Source organism: Myripristis murdjan, chromosome 14 (genome assembly GCF_902150065.1).
Source record: "Myripristis murdjan chromosome 14, fMyrMur1.1, whole genome shotgun sequence".
NCBI lineage: Eukaryota > Metazoa > Chordata > Actinopteri > Holocentriformes > Holocentridae > Myripristis > Myripristis murdjan.
The window spans coordinates 11,814,185-11,834,896 of NC_043993.1; the positions used below are offsets into that span (position 1 = coordinate 11,814,185).

General features: G+C 42.2%; 1 protein-coding gene across 4 annotated transcripts in view; it reads left to right on the forward strand.

Annotated features, from left to right (window-relative positions):
- The first annotated feature begins 2,054 nt into the window (after window positions 1-2,054).
- Window positions 2,055-20,712, forward strand: part of LOC115371117 (clathrin interactor 1) — a 37,327-nt gene continuing 18,669 nt past the window's right edge. The window contains exons 1-12 of one of the 4 annotated variants that reach the window (XR_003929324.1): window positions 2,056-2,272; window positions 6,546-6,650; window positions 8,951-9,047; window positions 10,655-10,763; window positions 11,217-11,396; window positions 12,297-12,471; window positions 12,620-12,836; window positions 12,968-13,049; window positions 13,378-13,455; window positions 14,148-14,470; window positions 15,308-15,491; window positions 15,826-17,629. Coding sequence is in view for 2 of the 4 variants with exons in the window: in XM_030068268.1 (XP_029924128.1) it covers window positions 2,232-2,272; window positions 6,546-6,650; window positions 8,951-9,047; window positions 10,655-10,763; window positions 11,217-11,396; window positions 12,297-12,471; window positions 12,620-12,836; window positions 12,968-13,049; window positions 13,378-13,455; window positions 14,148-14,470; window positions 15,308-15,491; window positions 15,826-16,217 (1,983 nt within the window). In the remaining 2 variants the exon portion in view is untranslated. Of the gene's footprint in view, window positions 2,273-6,545; window positions 6,651-8,950; window positions 9,048-10,654; window positions 10,764-11,216; window positions 11,397-12,296; window positions 12,472-12,619; window positions 12,837-12,967; window positions 13,050-13,377; window positions 13,456-14,147; window positions 14,471-15,307; window positions 15,492-15,825; window positions 18,085-20,712 lie in introns of those variants that run through there. The other 3 variants (XR_003929325.1, XM_030068268.1, XM_030068269.1) reach the window with 3 other exon arrangements.

Here is a 20,712-nt window from a genome sequence, read left to right on the forward strand (position 1 = left end):
AGGTTTATTTTTATATTGTACAAAAAAAGTCACTAAAGTATATGGTGTTGCTTTTGGACTTTTTTCTGTATAATAAAATAAACTAAAATAAGTGAAAGTTGTCAATTCTCCTGTGAAAAGCCCATTTTTAATTTTGCATTTAGTTTTGGTCATTCTACTTTCCACTGACGGAGTGCAGTCGTACCTCCTGGGTGTCTTGTTTATCTGCCTTCTTGACATGTCCTCCCATTAGCCTCCTCTCCTCCTCCCTTCCATCCTACAACTTCTTTTTTTCTGCTCCCTTGTTCCCAGCGCTCCTGAATACTTCATCAGCTTCAGCTTACCAGGGAACACATGTGCGCGCACACACACACACACACACACACACACACACACATACACATCAGTCAATCTGTTCTGTGAATCCTGTGATTCAGACATGATAGTTTCTGAAGGCTCTGACCTGCTGAGCCCTGTTGTTGACCTGGCAGGTCCTATGTGTGTGTGTGTGTGTGTGTGTGTGTGTGTGTGTGTGTGTCTCATGGGGGTCAGCTGACGGGGGCACTGAGTGCACTCTCATGTCAGACAGCTCAGTTTTTATCTGTATCTATCTTTTTTCTTTACTGTTCACTTCTTGGTGTGTCTACCTGTCTCTCCACATCCATCAGTCAGTGTGCACATACACAGGCACCCAAATGCACACACACTCACATAACACACTGTACAATTTGTAAATCAGTAGATACCCTTGTGTGTGTGTGTGTGTGTGTGTGTGTGTATCATGCAAGGTGTGCATTTATGTGTGTGTAAATGCATCTGTGACTTACTTTGGACTCACTGGTGTCAGTCACGAACAATATGAAGGAATCAGGATGACAAAGACTGATTATTTCTTTCCAACACTGTCTTGAACACACCTGCTTACAAACACGAACATAGACACATAGACACACACACACACACACACACACACACACACACACACTCTCCCATTGTCTTTAGTATCAAGGCTGATAGTTTCTCTGGCTTGTCAACAGCTCTTTTTAGAACAACAGCTCAAGATGAATGGGACCTATAGAGACATATGCATGCACCAGAGAGAACCATGTGCACGCACGCGCGCACCCACACACCCACACACACACACACACACACAATGCACTCATAACCTAATTGCCTGTCCCTTAAAATGCACTGTCCTTCCATTAAATATTTTCTGTACATAGCACTCATATATCAGCATTCAGCATTGTCTACATAGTCTGATCCTGAATGACTGACATCTTCAGTTTTCTGCAATAGAGATGCAAACTGAAGCTCTGGAATGAGTCGTGTGCAACCCAAACATCTACAATAAGGGATGCTATGAGTTAAATTGGCAACTTGTGCTGTTGAAAGAAGCAAAGCTTTATGGGGCAGTGATCAACGTCCCCATATCTGATGTCTCATTGAAGCAAACCCCCTCGACATGTTACATAGTCTTAATAACAATATACAGTGGATACCAAAAAAACAATCTCCAGGGACTGTCTAAATACTTTAATCAGGAACTGAAAAGTGCCATCTGGGCCAGTATCTTTCTCTGAAGGTCCCATCCTCACCTTGTAAACCCACAGACATAATTTCAGCTCAGTGGAAATGGACAGGTATTGCCTTCAGCATGGAGAAGTGGTTAACACTGTGGGTTAGAGCATTATGCAAAATTATGCAAAAAATAATACTAATGATACAGTCAGTCATTAAATTAGCCACTGTGGCCCTACCTGCTCCATGAGCTCAGCTCTGTGGCATAACTACAGGGATCAATAAAGTTAAAGTACCACACATATCTTATTCATCATGCACATACTTTTTCTAATTCGCATGTTTTTATATTTCTCACTTCTTTTCTGTTTCTTATAATTTCATTTATGCTTATAGCATATTCTTCTCTTGAGAACTGGAGCAACTGTAACTGACCCAATTTCCCCTCGGACATCAATAAAATATTTCTGATTCTGATTCATTCATTTGCCATCTTGAGCCTTGCATGTTAAACACACGTGATTTCAGTCTGCATCTCTACGTCTCGGTGACGTAGACAGGGAACGATGTTTCCGTAGCAACTGCGGCCGGCCCGTTAACTGCAGCCGCCGTACCGGAGCTCATTTGGGGGGGATTGTCGTCGGTAACCGGAGTCCATAACCGTGTGTGGGCGTAGAGACACGGGGCGACGCAGTATCGAGGTGGCGGGCCCGCAGTTCCGTGTGGAGATGCTGAATATGTGGAAAGTCAGAGAGCTGGTGGACAAAGCGTGAGTACCGTTAGAGTACCGTGAAACCGGCAGAGCGGCTAAGCAGCCCGCTAACGCTAGGCTGGATTAGCTAACAGGCTAGCTAGCACGGTGGCTTAACCAGGCAGCATCAGCAGCTTTCATCGCTGACCAGAGAAAGAAACGGGCCGTGACGTCACGGAGATAGCCCCTCAGCTGTTAGCTCGCCAGCTAGCTGGCTAGCTGCCAATTCTCTGCCTTGTGGAAGAAACAGAAATTTGAGTTTTATTTTTGCATTTCATTTCGTGCCTTCTATCATGCTCCTCGCACGGACCCAGAAAAGCAAAGTAACTGTGCCACAGAATGGTCATGTATTTTGTTTTCGGTCCTGCATTAAAGCTACCCTGTTAGCCAATTATGCTAGCATGGCTAAGCCCAGGGCACCTGTGTTATCTGTGTGTGCCGCTGCAGCAGAATCACGCCCTGTCCCGCCCTGGTGATGCTCGCTACATCCAGTATGCACACATCCAAGGCGTTATGAAAAAAAGATAGTGTTAGTCAGTCATTAAAGGTAAAAATTTTAAATTAATTAGCTAATGGGCGAGCCTCGTGGTGTGGCTAAAGCGGCTTCAGCAAGGCCCATGCCCCTACGGCCAGACAAGAGTATCAACAAAGCTGGCTCGGAGACCACGCTAGCTCCACAGTTCATAGTTCATGGGTGGTGTCAGTGGTGCAGACGAGTAAATCCTGTTGTTAGTCCCAACACAAGGCTACACATGCTTCTCAGGTCTTAATGTTGTTAACTATTGGCTTCGGGAGGAAAGTACAGTGTAATGGTATAAGTTAGAGTGATTTTTGCTTTACCAAAGGAGATGGAGGGAAGAACAACAGAGCCTACTGTTCTGCTGAACTTAACCTAGTAAACAACTTACGTACCGTAATTATGCAGGAGTGGCTATGATGGAGGTAATGTGGTCCTGATGGCTATGTTCAACTTAAAAAAAAAAAAAATGTTTTAATCATTTTGTTTTCTCAGAAAAAAGTAGTCACAATGTTCTTTACACAGCAATAAAAGAACACAGTTTCACTAAATAAGCAAAATAATCAGATGCAAGGAGTGTTTATATAAGTTTATAAAAGTTTATATCAGCTTAATCTCCAACAGTATACAGATCTTTTTCATACTACAGGAAGGGTGGAGAATGCTGCATATGTAAATAAATCAACTTATATAGATTAGAATTATTGTCACAATTATCAGCAGTAACTTTGATGTAAAAGTGCGTTTAGAGTCTAATTCTTTGTGTGGAGTAGACCAAGAATCAGAATTAGGTGTCAGTGAAATGCCAGTGTCTTTCTCTCCAGTATGTCACATGTGTATCTGCCTTCACACAGTAACATCATAGATTCTCATGTGAAATACTGGTTCTAAGTCCTAATTACTGGCACAGTTTCATGTGAATATCATCACACTATAAGAATGTCTGTTCAGTTTGACAAAGCAAGAATTGCACCGTCTAAAATCTGGTCGTGTTGTTTGGCATTTTGTGCCATCGTTTCTTTTTCCTTCATGCTTGGTTGAGAGTTTGGAATCACTGTCACCCCATAACCTATCTTTGGTTTTTGCCACAGCATGGCATTTCATTTTGGCCATCACTTTCATCATACTGTGTAATGTCCAACTTGGTATTAGCCATAGTAGGACATTAAAGTCCCAGTCCCATCTCCACATGAGCCAAAGGGATTGGTGGCAAGGATACATTTACAAGTCACAGCTAAGATTTAGCTGCCTGTGCTTGTCTGGTGATTGACATTTATTCACTCCTCATATTCACTCAGCTTGACAGTCTCAAACAGGAGTAAGGTAAGGAAAAGCGAGACCACAAGGGGCTTTGTCAACACACAGCTCATTGGTGCATACCATCACAGTTGTCAGATCATGCATGCATGCAGACAGAGAGCCAGCCTGATGAGAGTTCTCCCTGGGTATTATGGAGGCTTAGGTTCTGTGTTCTTGCTGCTGTGCTCCTCCTTTTCACTTTTTATCAGTCAAATAAGATATTGCTGAGGCTCACAGAGCCAAACACTGGAGGCGGCATAATATGCTTGTATTAGATGAAAAAGGTGGATGTATCAACATGCTTGTACTGTACGTTAACAATACTGAACTGTGAAAAAAGTGAAGTGAGTCTTCTTGACATCACTGGTGTGGTCATACAGCACATTAGTGCAGGAGAAAAATTATTTGTTATTTGGGTTGATAAGATTGGTGTATTAGAAATATTCCCTTGTGTAGGCTAGCTTTGATATATACTTGTATGAGAAGTGGTTCTGTTCTTCCTTTTTCACCATGTGACCGCCATGTTTTCATTCCGATGAAGCCCCTTTCAGAGAAAAGCGACTAAAGGAATGTGAATAGATAACGTTTTTTCAGCAGTCATATTTGACGTTTACAAGTGCAGTGCAGAGTTAGCTCACCATTTTAGGTAACAATTATTTTGCAAAACTTGATAAGGAGAGGAGAAGAAAGAGAATAGAAATACTTAGAAAATGGGGGTGTGAAGTAAAGATACCTGAAGAAAGCAGGGGGGAAAATGAGAGAGAGAGATGAAAGGAGATTGAAGAAGTAGCATACTGAGATCTAACCACAGCCCAGATAGAGTAATAGACACCAGCTCCTGTTAGCTGTTGGTCGTGCCTGGCTGGGCATGATGAATACACTCTATTATTGATCCGCCCTGACAGGGCTGGCAACCAAGGTCTTGGTTTTCCTACAGATTAAGAGCCAGACTGTTATAGTGCTCTCGCTACCTGTCTGTATCTTATCTGCTTACAATAACATGTTCAAAGTTAGCTCTCGAAAGGTACAGATGCTGCTTTTTTCATTTTCCTGAAGCCAGAAGGGGGGGGGGGGGGGGGGGGGGGGGGGGGGGGGGGGGGGAGTGCATAGGAGCGAGAGAGGGAGAGAAACAGTAGAGGGAAAAGAGAGACGGCTTAGGGATGAAGGAGGAATGAAAGGCCTGAGGAGTGGGAGAGGATAGGAGCAGGAGATAAGACAGAAGAGAGATGAAGTGGAGGAGACGGGGAAGCTGGAACAAAAGGCCAGATGATAGGAGATGAAGAAGGGATGACAGGCTGGAAGAGCAGAAGATGAGATAGAGAGAAAGGGGTGGAGTGGAGGAGAAGGGTGGGAGATGGAGAAAGAGGAGAAAGAAGAGGGGGAAAAGTGTATTTCATGTTGTGGTGCTTTGACTGTGCCTTTTCCAGAGGTCTGTGTTCAGGTCTGCTGTAGCAAACCAGGTCCAAGAGAGTAACACACACACACACACACACACACACACACACACACATACGTTACACACCTGTGCAGGAACAAACATAGCAGCAGGTGAGCCCACAGAACAAAGAGGCCAGGAAGTACAGACACACACACACACACACACACGTTACACATCTGCAGTCACATAAACATGTGCATGTATATCTACACCTTGTTCACCCCACCTTTATGCCCACACCCACTCACCTACCTTTGTGTTGAATGTATTCTCTCACAAAAGGCTTTTGTTTGTGTGTGTGTGTGGGTGTGGGTGCACGCTTTTGTATTGGCCTCTGATGTGTAGGTGCACTGGCCAGGACACAGGCTTTTAGAAAGCTTTCATTCATTATTCAGTGGACTGAGATTCTCCTTGTCATCTCAGAGAAACACTCATTCTCTGTCTCTAGTTTTTATGCTACAGTTTATTCTGTGTGTGTGTGTGTGTGTGTGTGTGTGTGTGCGCGCGCGCGCGCACGCGCACATGTATGTCTGAATGAGGTGTTGGGTAGCAGGAGGTAGACATCTGTGATGTGTAGAGTGTGTGAAGAGCAGTAGAATCTAGATATGATAATCAGGGTTTGGTAGCCCGAGAGATCATCTGTCACTGAGTGGTTGTCCTGACTATATGCATGACTTTGTGTGTATTACTGTGTAAAATATGTGCATGTGTCTGTCTTCTTGTCATGTCCTTTGTGGCACTCTGTTTTTTTCCTCTGTTGTTGAGTGTGTGACCCCCTGACCTCTGGGGATGTGTCCAGTGGAGTGTGAAGGGGGACCACAGAGCCAAGCCCAAGGCCATTGGCTTATAAGTGACTAGCGAGGCAGAATGACTGGAAGACTGACAATAATAATAAGCATCATATTCACAATAAGTCAACAGAAAAACAAACAAGGAACGGTTTTAGCTTTACACGCTTTAAATCATTTATTTAGATGGTTCTATATATAAACAGAAAGTGTGTTTGATGTTTTTCTTTTTTTTCCTTGTGTCAACAGCACCAATGTGGTGATGAACTACTCTGAGATCGAGTCCAAGGTGAGAGAGGCCACCAATGACGACCCCTGGGGACCCTCAGGACAACTGATGGGAGAGATAGCCAAGTACGCCTAACATAAACACAGAAGCATGTACACATACGTTATGCAAGCATGCACATTTCTCAGACCTAGCAGTGTGAGTGATGTGCATTTTGGTGCACAAACATGCATGCTACATTTAATGCTGTATGTTTTGAGGAGTAGAGACAAGAGATCATTGTATATGAGGCGTGGAAAGTGCCAAAATGAAAGAGAAGCAAGCTGCCATTTGGAGAAGCTCTCACTAAAGGCCTGTGTGGCCCCTGCCTTTTCTTGTAATGCATCAATGACAAAATAATAATGGCTCTCTGTAATTATCCTGCTATTCACCGATAGATCATCAAATTACTCTCTGTTTTAATTAAATATGACAAAGTCTACATATTATACCTAATTTGTTGATAAACTAATAATTTACGTCATGACTCTTTCGCAGTTTATTTATCCTGTTTTTGTTAAATATTATTTTTGTGCACAAAAAAGTCGGTCAAATATCATTGGACTGTGGATGAAATGAAAAGAATGAATACAATAAGAGGTAGTTTAAAAATACAGCATGAACTCAAAAGTCTGTTAGAATCTTGATTCTGTTGTTAAGTTGTTCCAGTTGTGCGGCTGTATGCACACGAAATGGCCTACAGCGACATCCAGCAGTCTTACACTGCACTGAAATTGATCAGCAGATAGTTGGTGCCTGAGGATTAAAAACACTGATGTGAGATTTTTAGTGAAAACCAGCAGATAGGCCAAAACAACTTTTGTTTAATTAAAATAGGATGTTAGTGTATGTTGGTGAATGTAGTTTATTTTATTAAAGTTTTAATTTAGTGTGGAGATGAGCCGGGCCATTCAGATGTAGCCTGACATCCTGTAAGTGTCTTCTTTAATTGTGCTTATGCTCTTGAAAAATACATGTACATGCTTTTTTAGATCTTGGTACTCATGTGTTTGTTAATATGTGGACGTCTGTGATGATGGACCAGTTCCCAAATGCCAGTGACTGTGTTACATCCTGAATTAAAGTCAGGAGAGCAGCATGCTTAGGTCTGTTTTATTAAATCTTGTCAGTTTGGTCTATCTCAAAAGGAAGGCCAAAATGAATAACTTGGTAAGTCATGCATCCTGTGCACAAGTAGCCAGCGCCCTGGAAGAGTCGAACAGAAACAACATAGCTGCCTTACATTACCAGGCTATTATGCATTTTAAAAAATGGAGAAGAAAATGTCAGCAGATGTCAGACAAATATTTTGAAAACTTCTTCAAAGGTAGACAGGTAGGTATCAGGTATTGTTGAGCTTTTTTCTTTGGTCAGATGTGCTGTGACGCTGTTGTCATGTTAAACCTGCACTAAGTGATTTCAGAACCTGTTAAGAATCCTGAAGCTAGTCTGTGCTTTATGGAGACTATTACATCCCAAATTATATAAATCAGTACCACAAGGGCCCAGTCGTTTTGCTGTTTTTCTCCTCTTTTTTTCTCGTTGTCAAATCCAGCCCGGAATGTAGCTCTGTGCACTTCAACCCTACAGTGCAAAACCGGTGCTCTCTCCAAAGTGTGTCTGAAACCGCACATTCTGCAAATAAATTAATCCATATTTCAGATCAGTTGTGCGAGTGCCTCTGTCGCTGCAGTCAGCACAGCAACAATAGAAAAAGTTCATTCAGAGTGGCTGTTTGCTGTGTAGCTGAAAGTCCACAGCTTCACCACATTTTTCAGTTGGAGGTCAGACACAAAATTATCATCGTAATCCAACCAGATCCTTCGGGAAGTGAAATGTATCACTCATTTCCTCCACAAAACACATTCTCTTGTTTAAACTGTAGGCTTTGTACAACCAAGCTGCTGTGAACATAGGAACAGAGTTTGAGCTCTCAACATCCTCTAGTCGTCAGAAACTGTAGCTTCAAAGGCCTTTGCACAGCAGGTCTGTAATTTTTGTCCAAAACTGTCACACACTTAAATATCACCTTATGATGTGTCAACCATGTTTACACACCAACTCCGACTCTTTTGGATTAAAAAAAAAAAAAAAAAAAAAACTCATTCGGAAAATATGGACTTGATGTGCTAAGGCCTTAACTCTGAAGCCACATGAATGTTGCCTACATGAAGTCTGATATTAGATAGTTAGCGTCTCCTTAATTGTAGCATTTCTTACCCCTTGTATTTAGGTAGGACTAACTTTTGTCTCTGTTCTGACACACCTGATAGTAGCTTGCTTTCCCTGCATGCAGAGTTTCTCCAACACAGTAACTTTTTTGACTCTGTGTGTGTGTTTGTGCGTGCGTGCGTGTGTGTGTGTGTGTGTGTGCGTGCGTGTGCAGGTCTACCTTCATGTATGAACAGTTCCCAGAGGTGATGAACATGCTGTGGACCAGGATGCTGAAGGACAACAAGAAGAACTGGAGACGGGTCTACAAGGTAAGGTTACCATGGTTACTGGGGCGTTCTGTTGGAGACAGTTCTGTGCAGTCAGAAGGAGTTACCATGGTTACGGTGGTTCTTCTGTGTGCACTTGCTGTGTTCTGTTGAGCTACAGTGTTCGGTGCTGCGTTTGTATCGTCTGGACAAGACCGGGTGCTTCTGTCTGGCTACAGTCAGAAACCAGTAAACTGATCTTTTGACTTCCAGTTCCAGTTCCACATCTGATTGGATTGAAACACATTTGTCAGTTTTGTTCTTCTACTTTTAAGTGGAATAAAAATACCCAATTTTTAAAATTTGCAACCACAGCATCTCGCTCTCAACACTCTGCTGTGTTTGCGATCTCAGGAGGAGCAGAGTGTGTTCACTTTAGTTCTCCGCAGCACAGGAGCAGTTTCCCTTTGCATTACAAAGAGAAAGAGACCCGAAGTTTGGCCTCACGTCAGTAAGGCGGGTAGTTCATCTTCTTTGTTGCTACGCACTGTAACTGCAAGGGAACCACTCCCGTTGTGCAGAGATCACACACTCTCCTACCTAAGCCTCACTACATCACTTCACAGCTTTTCAGCCATTTGTATACATAGTTTACTGTTGAGTCATATATGTACAAGCTGGTTCTTAAACCATTTTTGTTAGAGTTAGTTTATGCATTGAAACCAAACTTGAACTTTTTCCAACTTCACAGGCTAAGGGCAAGGCACATACATACGCTGTCACCTCTCTCTGTCTCTTTGTCCCATTTACATGTTAGGCATTTAGCTGAGCAGCTCTGATCCAGTGCATCTTATAATGGGTGCAACACCAAAATTCGTTTCAGTTCTTAGGTGACCAAAATTATTTGCCACCATCAGTAAAAAGTACAAGAGTCAAATCCATGGTGCCTTGACAAGACTCCAGTGTCCTGCTAGAATAATCATGTAAAAGGAAAATTTTGATACAGCTAAAGAGTAAGTTAGGAATTTATGAGAGCAGTGAGAGTGAATAAAGAGAGGAAACTGTTCAAGGTATAAATTGTTGTGATGAGAAACTTCTGGAAAAGTTTAGCATCAGCCAGCAACATGGGATGGGGAGTAACTCTGTTGTTGTGACTGGAGCAGAAAGGTAATTACTCCACTGGGGATTCAGGAGGGAGAAGTGAGTCCAGACTGGGTGGGGTGATGACCAGGCTTGTGCAGGAAACAGAGAGCTAATCTAACTGATGCACTTTGTTTTCCTTTCCATTTAATCCTTCATTTGTATTTGAAACATTTTATTTCACACTGATTAGACTTTACTGTGTTTTACTTGCCATCTGATCTTGTCAACTCTTTGTTAGGATGTAGGCCTCTGTTGCGTTGATTTGTTGTGTTTATATTGTAGGTTTTATTATGTTGTGTAAAGGAAGTCTGAAAAGCCAGATTTCTTGTATGGGAATGGAAATTTTGTTTTAAAAAGTTTCAGATTCATATAAGTTAATTTGAATTGACTAATGAAGCAGAAATGTCTTGCAGTAATTTTAAGAAAGGTCATTTCTGAGTGAGCCACACTGACACCATCCCTCTGTCACTTCCCCTTTCTCTCTTTCCTTTCGTCCATATCTCTCACTCTCTCTATCCCTTTTCCAGGCTTTACTTCTCTTGGCCTACCTGATCAGGAATGGGTCTGAGAGAGTCGTCACCAGCGCCAGAGAACACATTTATGATCTGCGGTCACTAGAGAACTACCACTTCATTGGTAATGCCCTTGGGGGAAAATATTAATTGGTTGTTCTCAGACAGATGCCTGTATGCCAGTAGAAAATATAAAACAGTAAGAATACAAGAAGTAAGGACATGGTCTTTCTGAAAAGGCTGTGTCAGCACGTATCTGCCCTGCTTAAGTGGCCTTGATCAAGACACAGTCTCTACCAACTCCCCTAACCTCTGACCTGCCTGTGGAGGCGGCAAGTGACAAAAAGGAACAGATCAGTATCTTGTCACAAAAACACAGGACATGGCATACAAATAAAACCATTCTTAATTGATCACTTGGGTAATAAACAGGCAAAACGGAAATGAGCGTTTGTTCATTGCAAGAATCTTCGGTCTGTATCTGCCTGCTTATATGCCTGTCTGTGTGTGTGTGTGTGTGTGTGTGTGTGTGTGTGTGTGTGTGTGTGTGTGTGTGTGTGGGGCCATCTCTACTCAGATGAGAACGGTAAGGATCAGGGCATCAACGTGCGTCAGAAGGTGAAGGAGATGGTGGAGTTTGTGCAGGATGATGATAGACTGAGAGAGGAGAGGAAGAAAGCCAAGAAGAACAAAGACAAATACATCGGAGTCTCTTCAGACAGCATGGGAGGAGGGGGAGGCGGCACCTTTAAGAACTGTGAGTTATTTATCTTTCTTTTTGCTTTACAGCTCGTGTCGGCTGCTGATTAAGATATGGCACAACGTCCCATATCCATATCCTCCAGGAATGGACTGTGTTTGAGAGAATGAAATGTATTGAAATGTTGGATGAAAGATTGCTCAAGATAAAAGCTTGCATGCCTCTTCTGAAAGAATTGTGTAGAGAAAAGATTAATTTCAGTGGTTCCTATCAACAATTTCAAAATAAACATGGAAATTCTAGCCATTTTACACAGTCAATAGATTTTGGTGTCTAAGTTAAGTTTTAGGCTTGCACTAGCAGATTTTACCCACCGTTGCAAAAACCCATCGCCCATGGATAACCCAAGAGGATAAGATTAATGAAGCACAGAAAACATGTTAAAATATGATAAGGGATGTTGATTTTTTAAATTCCCCTTATCTCTTCAATATAGTAAAATGGTCATTTTTCCTTGCTGAAAAGACTGTTGATTAGTGTCATGTTTGCACTGTTACCTTTTCTTTCAATATGAGAGTTGCTCAGGTCTGCCTTTAGCCTCTCTTTATGTATTTTTAATCTTGACTGTCAAGCGTTAATGGAGAAATTTCACACTTCAATACTCTATGGTCATGGCACATGTAGGCTATATATACCATTTGGTTGATGCCTCTATCCACTAGAAATATTTTTTTAACCATGTGTACTGCAGTCGGAACAGAGTTCCCATCGCTGTAAGTATTTGTGCCACATTCTACTGTTCACTGTTATCGGCACCAGTATGAGTTCATCATCTTACTGTCTCTGCCCTTTATGTCTCACTCTTGATCTTTCTCTCTCTCTCTCTCTCTCTCTCTCTCTCTCTCTCTCTCTCTCTCTCTCTCTCTGTCTTGCTCTCTGCCTGCTTCCTTCCTGCAGCTGGGAGTAGCGAGTTGGACCGGAATAAGTGGGATGAAGATTGGGATAAGAGCAGAGGAGCATTCCCCTTCAGTGAGAAGCTCGGAGAAATCAGTGACAAGATTGGCAGCACCATTGATGACACACTCAACAAGTTCAGGAAGAAGGAGCGAGACGACTCCCCTGACAGAATCAGGTGCAGAGGCATTTTACATCATCAACTGCGTAAATGTTTTCAAACAGTTATATGCAGTGATATATATAATGCACAAACAGGTATAATCACTAGCAAAAGGGGACTCCTGCCTGCTGATTGTGATAAAGTGTTCATCTGGTTGCCATAGTGACAGTGAGGAGGACCGGGTATCCAGGAACGGGCGGCAGGAGAAACTAGAGTTCAAAGATGAGGAGGAAACGGTAACAACCAAGAGCATCCAGATCACCCAAGCAACAGAAACCACAACCACCACCACGCGGAAACGCAGCGGAGCCACAGGCAGCAAGACTCTGGACCTGGGTGCTGCAGCCCATTACACTGGAGACAGGAGCCCAGAGGAGAAGGTACATACACAGGTTACAATTAATCCTCCAACAAGGACACATTCAAACACACACACACACACACACACACTCAGACACACAGTTAATAATAATGTTTTTTTGTATCACTCTGTTTCTCCTCGTCAATCCAGCCATCAGTCAGGCAGTCGTCCAGTAGCGGTCTTGCAGACCTGTTGATGGTTGACCCTTCATCTAATCAGAGCACTACAACAGGTAACTCCAATCTGCCACATGAGCGCGTGCACACGCACACGTGCACACACACACACACACACACACACACTCACACACAGAAATCAGGAAGAATTTGTAAGCCAAGAGGACATGAAAGGAGGTATAGCATTTGCTTTTATTTTGGAACTATGAGACCTTTTTTAAGATTTTAGAACTATTGTGTCAAGTCTGTGTCTGTCACTTGGTGGACAAAACAAGTCTTAGTTCTGTGTTGTGTGTCTGTGTGTGTGTGTCTGTGTGTGTGTGTGTCTGTGTGTCTGTGTCTGTGTGTGTGTGTGTGTGTGTGTGTGTGTGTGTGTGTCTCCAGGTGGCAGTTCAGACCTTATTGGTGGCTTTGCTGATTTCTCCTCTCCTGCAGCCTCTGCCAGCCTCCCATCCACCACCGGTAAACTTCTCCATCCTCTCTTCCATTCTCTCTGGTTCTTGGTGTCCATTCCTGTAACTGTCCTGCTACATTCATCCATTTCATTTCTCCTTTCTTTTCCTGCTTGTCTCTCTCCATTCCTCCTCTAGCTGGCAGTAAAAGCAGAGGAATGAAACCGCCCAATGTGCATTTGCCAACGATCAGCTTCACTGTTCTTAATCCTAACCAATAGTGCAAAATTCTTGTCCATAGCCATTTTGGCACCTTAGTGTCACTTTAGATTCAAAGTCTATAAAAACAACAACAAAAAAGAGAAAAAAAATGTGAAATTGACCTTCGGTCATTGTTCATCGGCAAAATTAATAGAGGAGATTCATAAACTGAGGAAATGAGGACAGATTGGGGCTAGCAAACAAGACTATTCAAGAATGAGAGAAAATAATTAATGGGGGCTTGTTAAGGCACTTGCTGAGATAGCAGCAGAAAGTGGGATGGCAGTAGATTGAGTCAGTGGGCTAGCCAACCTGTTGAAGCTGATGTGGACAAACATGTCAGACCCACAGAATGGTATGGTGCCTCATGACCCACCCCTCTGGATGAAGAATAGGGACAGTGAAAGGAAGGAAATTTGGTATAAAGGAGAGGGACAGCTTCTGTCAAAATCAAAGATGAACTGTAAAATAATGAACTGAGCAAACCTCTAATGTCAACAGGTGCAGCATCATCCAATGGAAATGGAGAATTTGGAGATTGGAATGCCTTCTCAGCCAATCCCCCAGCTTCCTCCAGCACTGGTCCCTCCCAGCCCGTCACTGACCTGTTCAGCAGCATCCAGTCATCTTCAGCTCCAGCCTCTAATCCTGCCTCTGTCCCTCCTTCTGCTGAGCTCTTTGACCTGATGGGCGGGGTTAACCATCAATTAACCAATCAGCATACGACACTGAGCGCTTCTCAGAGCATGACTTTCTCTCTGGGCGGAGCACCACCAGGCACTACTGTTGCCATGCCCACCATCCCTCTTTCTCGCTCCCAACAGGTATGCACTGCACACATTACAGGACCTGTCAGAAATAGGAGAATTAAGGAAAACTAAAATGTTGAATGATCAGTTAAACTGAAATTCTTGCTCAAATGAGAATCAGGGTGTTAAAATAAATGTAGAATATAATACAGTTAATGTACAGGCATTCCAAAATATGTAGTCTAATTTAATTAATTTGGATCCCTGTTTGGAAAAATAATATTGTGCTGTATTAAATCTGAAATATGATAAAGTCACCATTCAAGCTACATTTTTTTTTTCTTTATCGTGTGTTGTTCTTTATAGTGTGATGTTCTTGATGATGTTCTATTCTTGTTTATGTGCATGATATGTCACATAACCAGGGGTGTAAACTAACTTTTTGGCTCACTGGCCAAGGGGACTGGTAGATGAAAAAATCTACCGGCCAAGCAATTTTTTTACCAGACAAAATAACAGATTGCCTTTTGTTGTCCCATATGCATCTGTTTTAGTACTTTTAATTGAGATAACAGTATTATATTGAAATACATGTTTAGAGAAGAGGCCAAAGTAAGATTTAAAATACATTTTAATATTTTGTTGTTGTGAACAATTGTTTTTATTTACATTAACTCTGTAAATATTACTAACTGTAACTGTAAATATTAATAGAACAAAACAAACACACAACAAACAGATCACTAGCGCAAATATTTACCCGCCCCGTGGCAGGTAGACCTCCAAAATTAACTCGCCAAAGGAATATTTTAGCCGCATTTGGCGAGTGGCGACTGCTAGTTTACAGCACTGCACATAACCATGTGCCTTATGTATTTATGAAACCTTAACAAGTTTGTGTCATCATTTCAGAGCCTGGGAGGCCTGATGTCCCAGCAGCCCATGGGACAGCAGCAGAAGGTAGGGGTTGGAGGTCAGGGATCATTAGGGTCAACCTGGTCCGACCCCTCTGTAAACATTAGCCTGGACTTCCTATCAGCAGGCCTCAACCCCACCAAGACACCACCCACTCTGAACAATATCATCCAGCAACAAGGTATGCTATGTAAACTGGATGTAAAATAGAAATACATGTTGTCAGTAATATGTCTGTGCTACTGTATGTCACATTATTTCAAATTGGATATCTCAACTGATCAGTAAACAGTAAAAAGTGATCAAGATAGAGTGTGAAAGGACAATGCGGTTTTGTTCATTTGTTTTCATTTTGCATATGACATGCTCGACCTGAGCATGTTGGACTGGTTGGTTTTGGGAGCTGACCCACAATACACACTTTACAACCCAGCGTGGCACAGCAGGTCTGATGTTAAGTGGTGTGAGTGATTAGAAATAAAATGTAATAGCTCCTCTGTTTTCTGTGTCCCCAGGTGTGCCTCCCGTCAACTTACTGGCCCAGAACTTTGGAGGGTTGAACCTCAACTCCCCACCCTCTGTCACACCCATCAGACCAACAACCAATCCCATGATGGCAGGGAACACCATGACGATGGGCATGCCGGCGTCTATGGCAGCTGGTATGCCGGCCTCAATGGCAACGGGTACCATGGGGATGGGCGGAATCCCTGTCAACCAAGGCGTGATGGGAATGAACATGAGCATGAATATGGGCATGGCGTCTCCAGTGATGATGGGTGGCATGGCTGGTATGGGGATGTCAGGAGTAGGGATGCCAGCCATGGGCCTTGCACACTCCATCACCCCAGCAATGGTGCCACCCAAACAAGATGCCTTCGCTAACTTTGGCAATTTCGGGAAATGAAGGAGTACTCATGGTTGTGTGGGTGTGTTTGAGAGAAAGCGTGTGTGTGTGGGAGTTTGTGTGAGAGAGCGAGACAACAGAAGGACTACAGTACTTGAAGTAAACATTGTGGGTTTCCCTCTCAGCTCCTGTTTTCTCTGATCATCAATCACCACTGATTTTTCACCATCTTGATTTGTGGACAAGGTCTTCACGGTAGGGAGAGGGGGCCCATTGGTGCTGTAATGTGATGCGTAAAATTCTTATATACACCCAATTAGGGGCACCCAATACGCTTCATTGCAACAGTCATCTGGAGAAGGCAGAATACATACTCTAGTTGCCCAGCAGAGGGCAGGATAGGAGTGTGCATTGAGAAAATAAGGTCTTGTTACTCCTGAGCCTGATTCAATAGATGAATTGCATATTACCATGGAAAAGATCTGTCCTTTTCTCTTTGTCTACCCTGTCCTCTGTTTAAATCAGGTTGCTATTCACAGCAAATAGACATATGCAACAGGGCACCTAGTATTGCTGTGCAGAAGTATAAATGATGAGACGACTGAAACCTTCAGTTGAACTGCACAGAACAGAGGTAAACGGTGAAAGAGGGAGTAGAAAAGTGGCCCAGGTTCTTTTAAGTATTTGGCTACTGCTTGACTCTGGGTTTCCTTTATTTATATCACAGTTATACAGTCTGTTCCAGTTAGGAGTGATGACTGTCCTCCCCTCTACACTTGGGGTGCCTCTGCCAGATAAATGCCTTGTTGTTTGGTAACAGTCTGATGGAAGAGTCAGTCAGTATTTCAATCATAGCACTATTCAATGATAACTTCTCTTCTGCTATTGTGTCACCTCAGGGTGCTGTTGCCACACCCTTGTCTTCGCAAAAGCAAAGCATTCAGCCATTTTCAGTATGCATTCATGTGACCTACATAGAAATTAAAATTCTACTCCAATATTATATGCGCACGCTATTAACTGAATATAAGTAGAGAGTAAAGGTTTTGGGAGTAAGATAAATTAAAGTAAGAGTATTTTGAAGTCAACATGGACACTGATGGTGAGAAAAGAGGACAAATTACAGTTAATTACTTTTTCAAGACTGGCCATCTCAGTCCTCACTATGTCTCCCACGTGTTAAAAGCAGTGGCACTCAGGACAGTTTTCGGTCAACTCAGACTTACCCATGGTTCTCTCAGTTATGTTATTTTAATCACAACATCGTTGCCAGGAACCATTTTAATAGATTTTTACCAACAGCTGCTGGGAACAGTGTGAACCTGCATTGCCCATTGCCTGCTAAACCACCACCATTACAACTGAGAAGGAATAGAGAGCAGTTTTTTTCTGTTAACTGACACTGATCCAAAAAGTTTTTGGGTCTTGAGTTACGTGCGTGTGTGTGTGTGTGTGTGTGTGTGTGTGTGTGTGTGAGTGAGAGAGTGTGTGTGTGAGAGAGAGAGAGTGTGAGAGAGAGTGTGTGTGAGAGAGAGAGAGAAACAGATTGAGTGTGTGTATGACTGTGTATATGGGTCTAGTTTTCTCTCTGTTTGACGTGCAAACACAGCTAAGCAGAACCTCTTGTCATGTTCTGAGGCACTGCGCTCCAAATGACCAAATCTTTATTTTGTTACTCTCAGAAGGATGATTCCATAGCTATTAGTTTAATATTTTAATAGTTATATGGTTAAGTTCATATACTCATGTTATATGAATGCGAGAGCTACTGAAAACATAAATTAGTTGAAATGAAAATGTGAAAAAATGGAAGAATAAATCACTTTCATTGTTTTTGTGTTTCTTTTCAGTACAGCTTGTTTGATTTGATTGTACTCAACAATATTTTCTGTACATCAACAGTTAATTAAATTATGACATGAAGGATTCTGTTTTTCTTCTTTTTAAAAACTGTTTTGTTTTATCATCTGGTGCGAGTGTGTGGAACGACAAGTGGAATTCAAGTTAAGTGTTTGTAACAAACATAAATCAGAGCGGCTTGACGACACGCTGGAACTCCATCCAAGGCGGCAAATTTTGAATAGCCCAAACATTCTGTGACAGTTTGTTTTTATTGTTTTGGTTGCTAACGGTCAGTTTCAGATCATAATCCACAAAAAAACAGCAGACTTGTACCGTGTACCGAGACGTGTAGACGTTTTTTCCCCCAAAGGCGACAACCGCACACATGGACAGACACCCCAGAAGAGGAGCATCGTCATATCTCAAAAAATGCCAGCGAGATGAAACCGAGCACGATCCCGGTACACCGCTGGAGAAGAAAATCAAGTTGAACCGGGATGCGATAGACCCGACCGCTGTGGGTGACCAGCAGGTCCAACCGCTGGAAAATAGGAAAATTGGCTCTAAAAACACTGAGAAAACGGGCATCCATAGGGCTGTAGCCGGAGGAGAGTGTCAAAGTGTGCACGGGCGGCCAACGATGAAGATTTCTCATGAAACTACCACAGCTTTCGGAGGTGTGCCGGCGGAGGAGGCGGGTGTCAGCGGCCTGAGTGAGGCCGGCCCCGGCGCTAACCCCATGGCCTCCGCCATGCCTGAGATGCTCCAGCTAGTGACGGGTCACACGGCTAGTACGGTTGACCTAACTCCGCTTGATCCTCAAATCCAGCGTCCAGAGCTCAGCCACGGGGCTCACATGTTCCAGACAAGTGCTGCCACAGGGCCGCTGACCGTGACCCAAGTCCCCTGTCCCCTCCCTGTAGCCATGACCACGCCACGAGTTAATACTGCAGGTCTCAACTTCACCATCCCGCCAACAGATGCAGGTACACAGGATCACTGCAGGATGCACGTACATCTAACCCCAACCCTCTCTGGCTGGCCTTATCCTGTTTTGCTCTGTTTAATCATGTATCAGTAGGTCAATAATTAGAGGCTAATTAACAGTAGTGGAAAATGTACCAGAAAATTCTCCTCATGGAGTCGTACTGATACAGTAATGATGTATTATTTAAGTAGAAGTGAAAGTACTACTGAAAATCTATGCAAGAAAAAGTAAAAAGTGACTCTTTAGGTATGCACTCAGTGTGAACGTCACTGAGTTACCTAGTTTTTAGAGACACTAACTTTGATAGATGCCATCTTTCCCAGTGAAATTCTAAAAGGACCAGAGTATAAATTTCAAACTTGATTCTCTTAATTGGGAATTAGGAAATTTAATTATTAATTATTATCTTTGGGGTCATTTTGATGCATTCAGTGTTTAACATCTTATTTAATCACTTTTCCTAATATAACAGGGACAAGTGTGTAAACATGAAATTAACATGACAATATGTTTTTGATGCCCTGCATACACTGTATCATTGGTGTTTCATTTGGGTCTATGTAACCCAGGCTGTTTTACCTGTGTAAAACATAACACAGAACTATAACATGCCATTTATCACCTTTAAAAAAACTTCCCTCTACTTTAGGGCCCTAACTGAACATAACCACACCTGTATTAGTGCCAAAACCACATCATTTTCTGGTGGTTTAAATTGCTTGGGTCACATTGAGCCCAGGGGTAAAAAATGTTAGAAAAAATGGGATGTAACAGTAGGGTTAAAAAATGCACCGGAAAAAGTAAAGACAGGTTACTTTTCTCATCTTGGCCAACTGAGCATTTACTGTGAGAGGCCCCACAATCTGCCAGTTTATGAAGGTATAGTTTCTGATGCTTACAGAGAATACAAATTTGTTCTCTGTCATGGATGTGATTTTAAATGTAGCTAAGTACAATACTTAAGCAAAAATGTACTTAGTAAAATTACCAATTTTAAAAAATACCCCAAAAAGTACATGTACATAAAAAAAACTACTTTTTCACAGCAATATGAGTAAATATAATTAATGACTTTCACCACTGGTATTTAATATATATTTTTACTGTAATATTTGCATGGTATCCTAGTAAAATGTACTATGGGATTTAGAGCTGGGTGATACATCATCAATACTATAATATGAAACTAGATATCATTTGGAAATTTGGACATCTTTATATGGCATAATAAGTATTATCGTTTCCTGGTTTAAAAGGCCACCTTACACTAAAGAGATGTGCTTCTCTGAATTTATTAGACTGTTCCAGTTGTTCTATTATTTGTCTCTAGCTGCTTGGTTATCTTTCATATCCACATCATTAATGCTGATTTATTAAAAATCTCATTTACAAGTATCTTAGAAAAACATTTATAGTAATCCCCACAATATCGCTACAATATTGATGTGATACTGAGTCAGATACTGGCTATTTGATTGTGTCCTTATTTCCCTTCTCCAACTATAATTAGTAATTAATCACTGAGTTGTAGTTTTGCTGTGACATTTGTATGATATCCCTCTAAACTGTACAGTATTATAGGATTACCATATTTCTTTTTCTCTGAGGGAATCAAAGTCTCATATTGTTTTAGATGAATGAGTGATGTACATGCTTTTGGAGTCCCTGTCCCAAACACTCGGTTTGAGTCTCACACCGAATGTTCCCCCTTTAGATTTAGTGGAC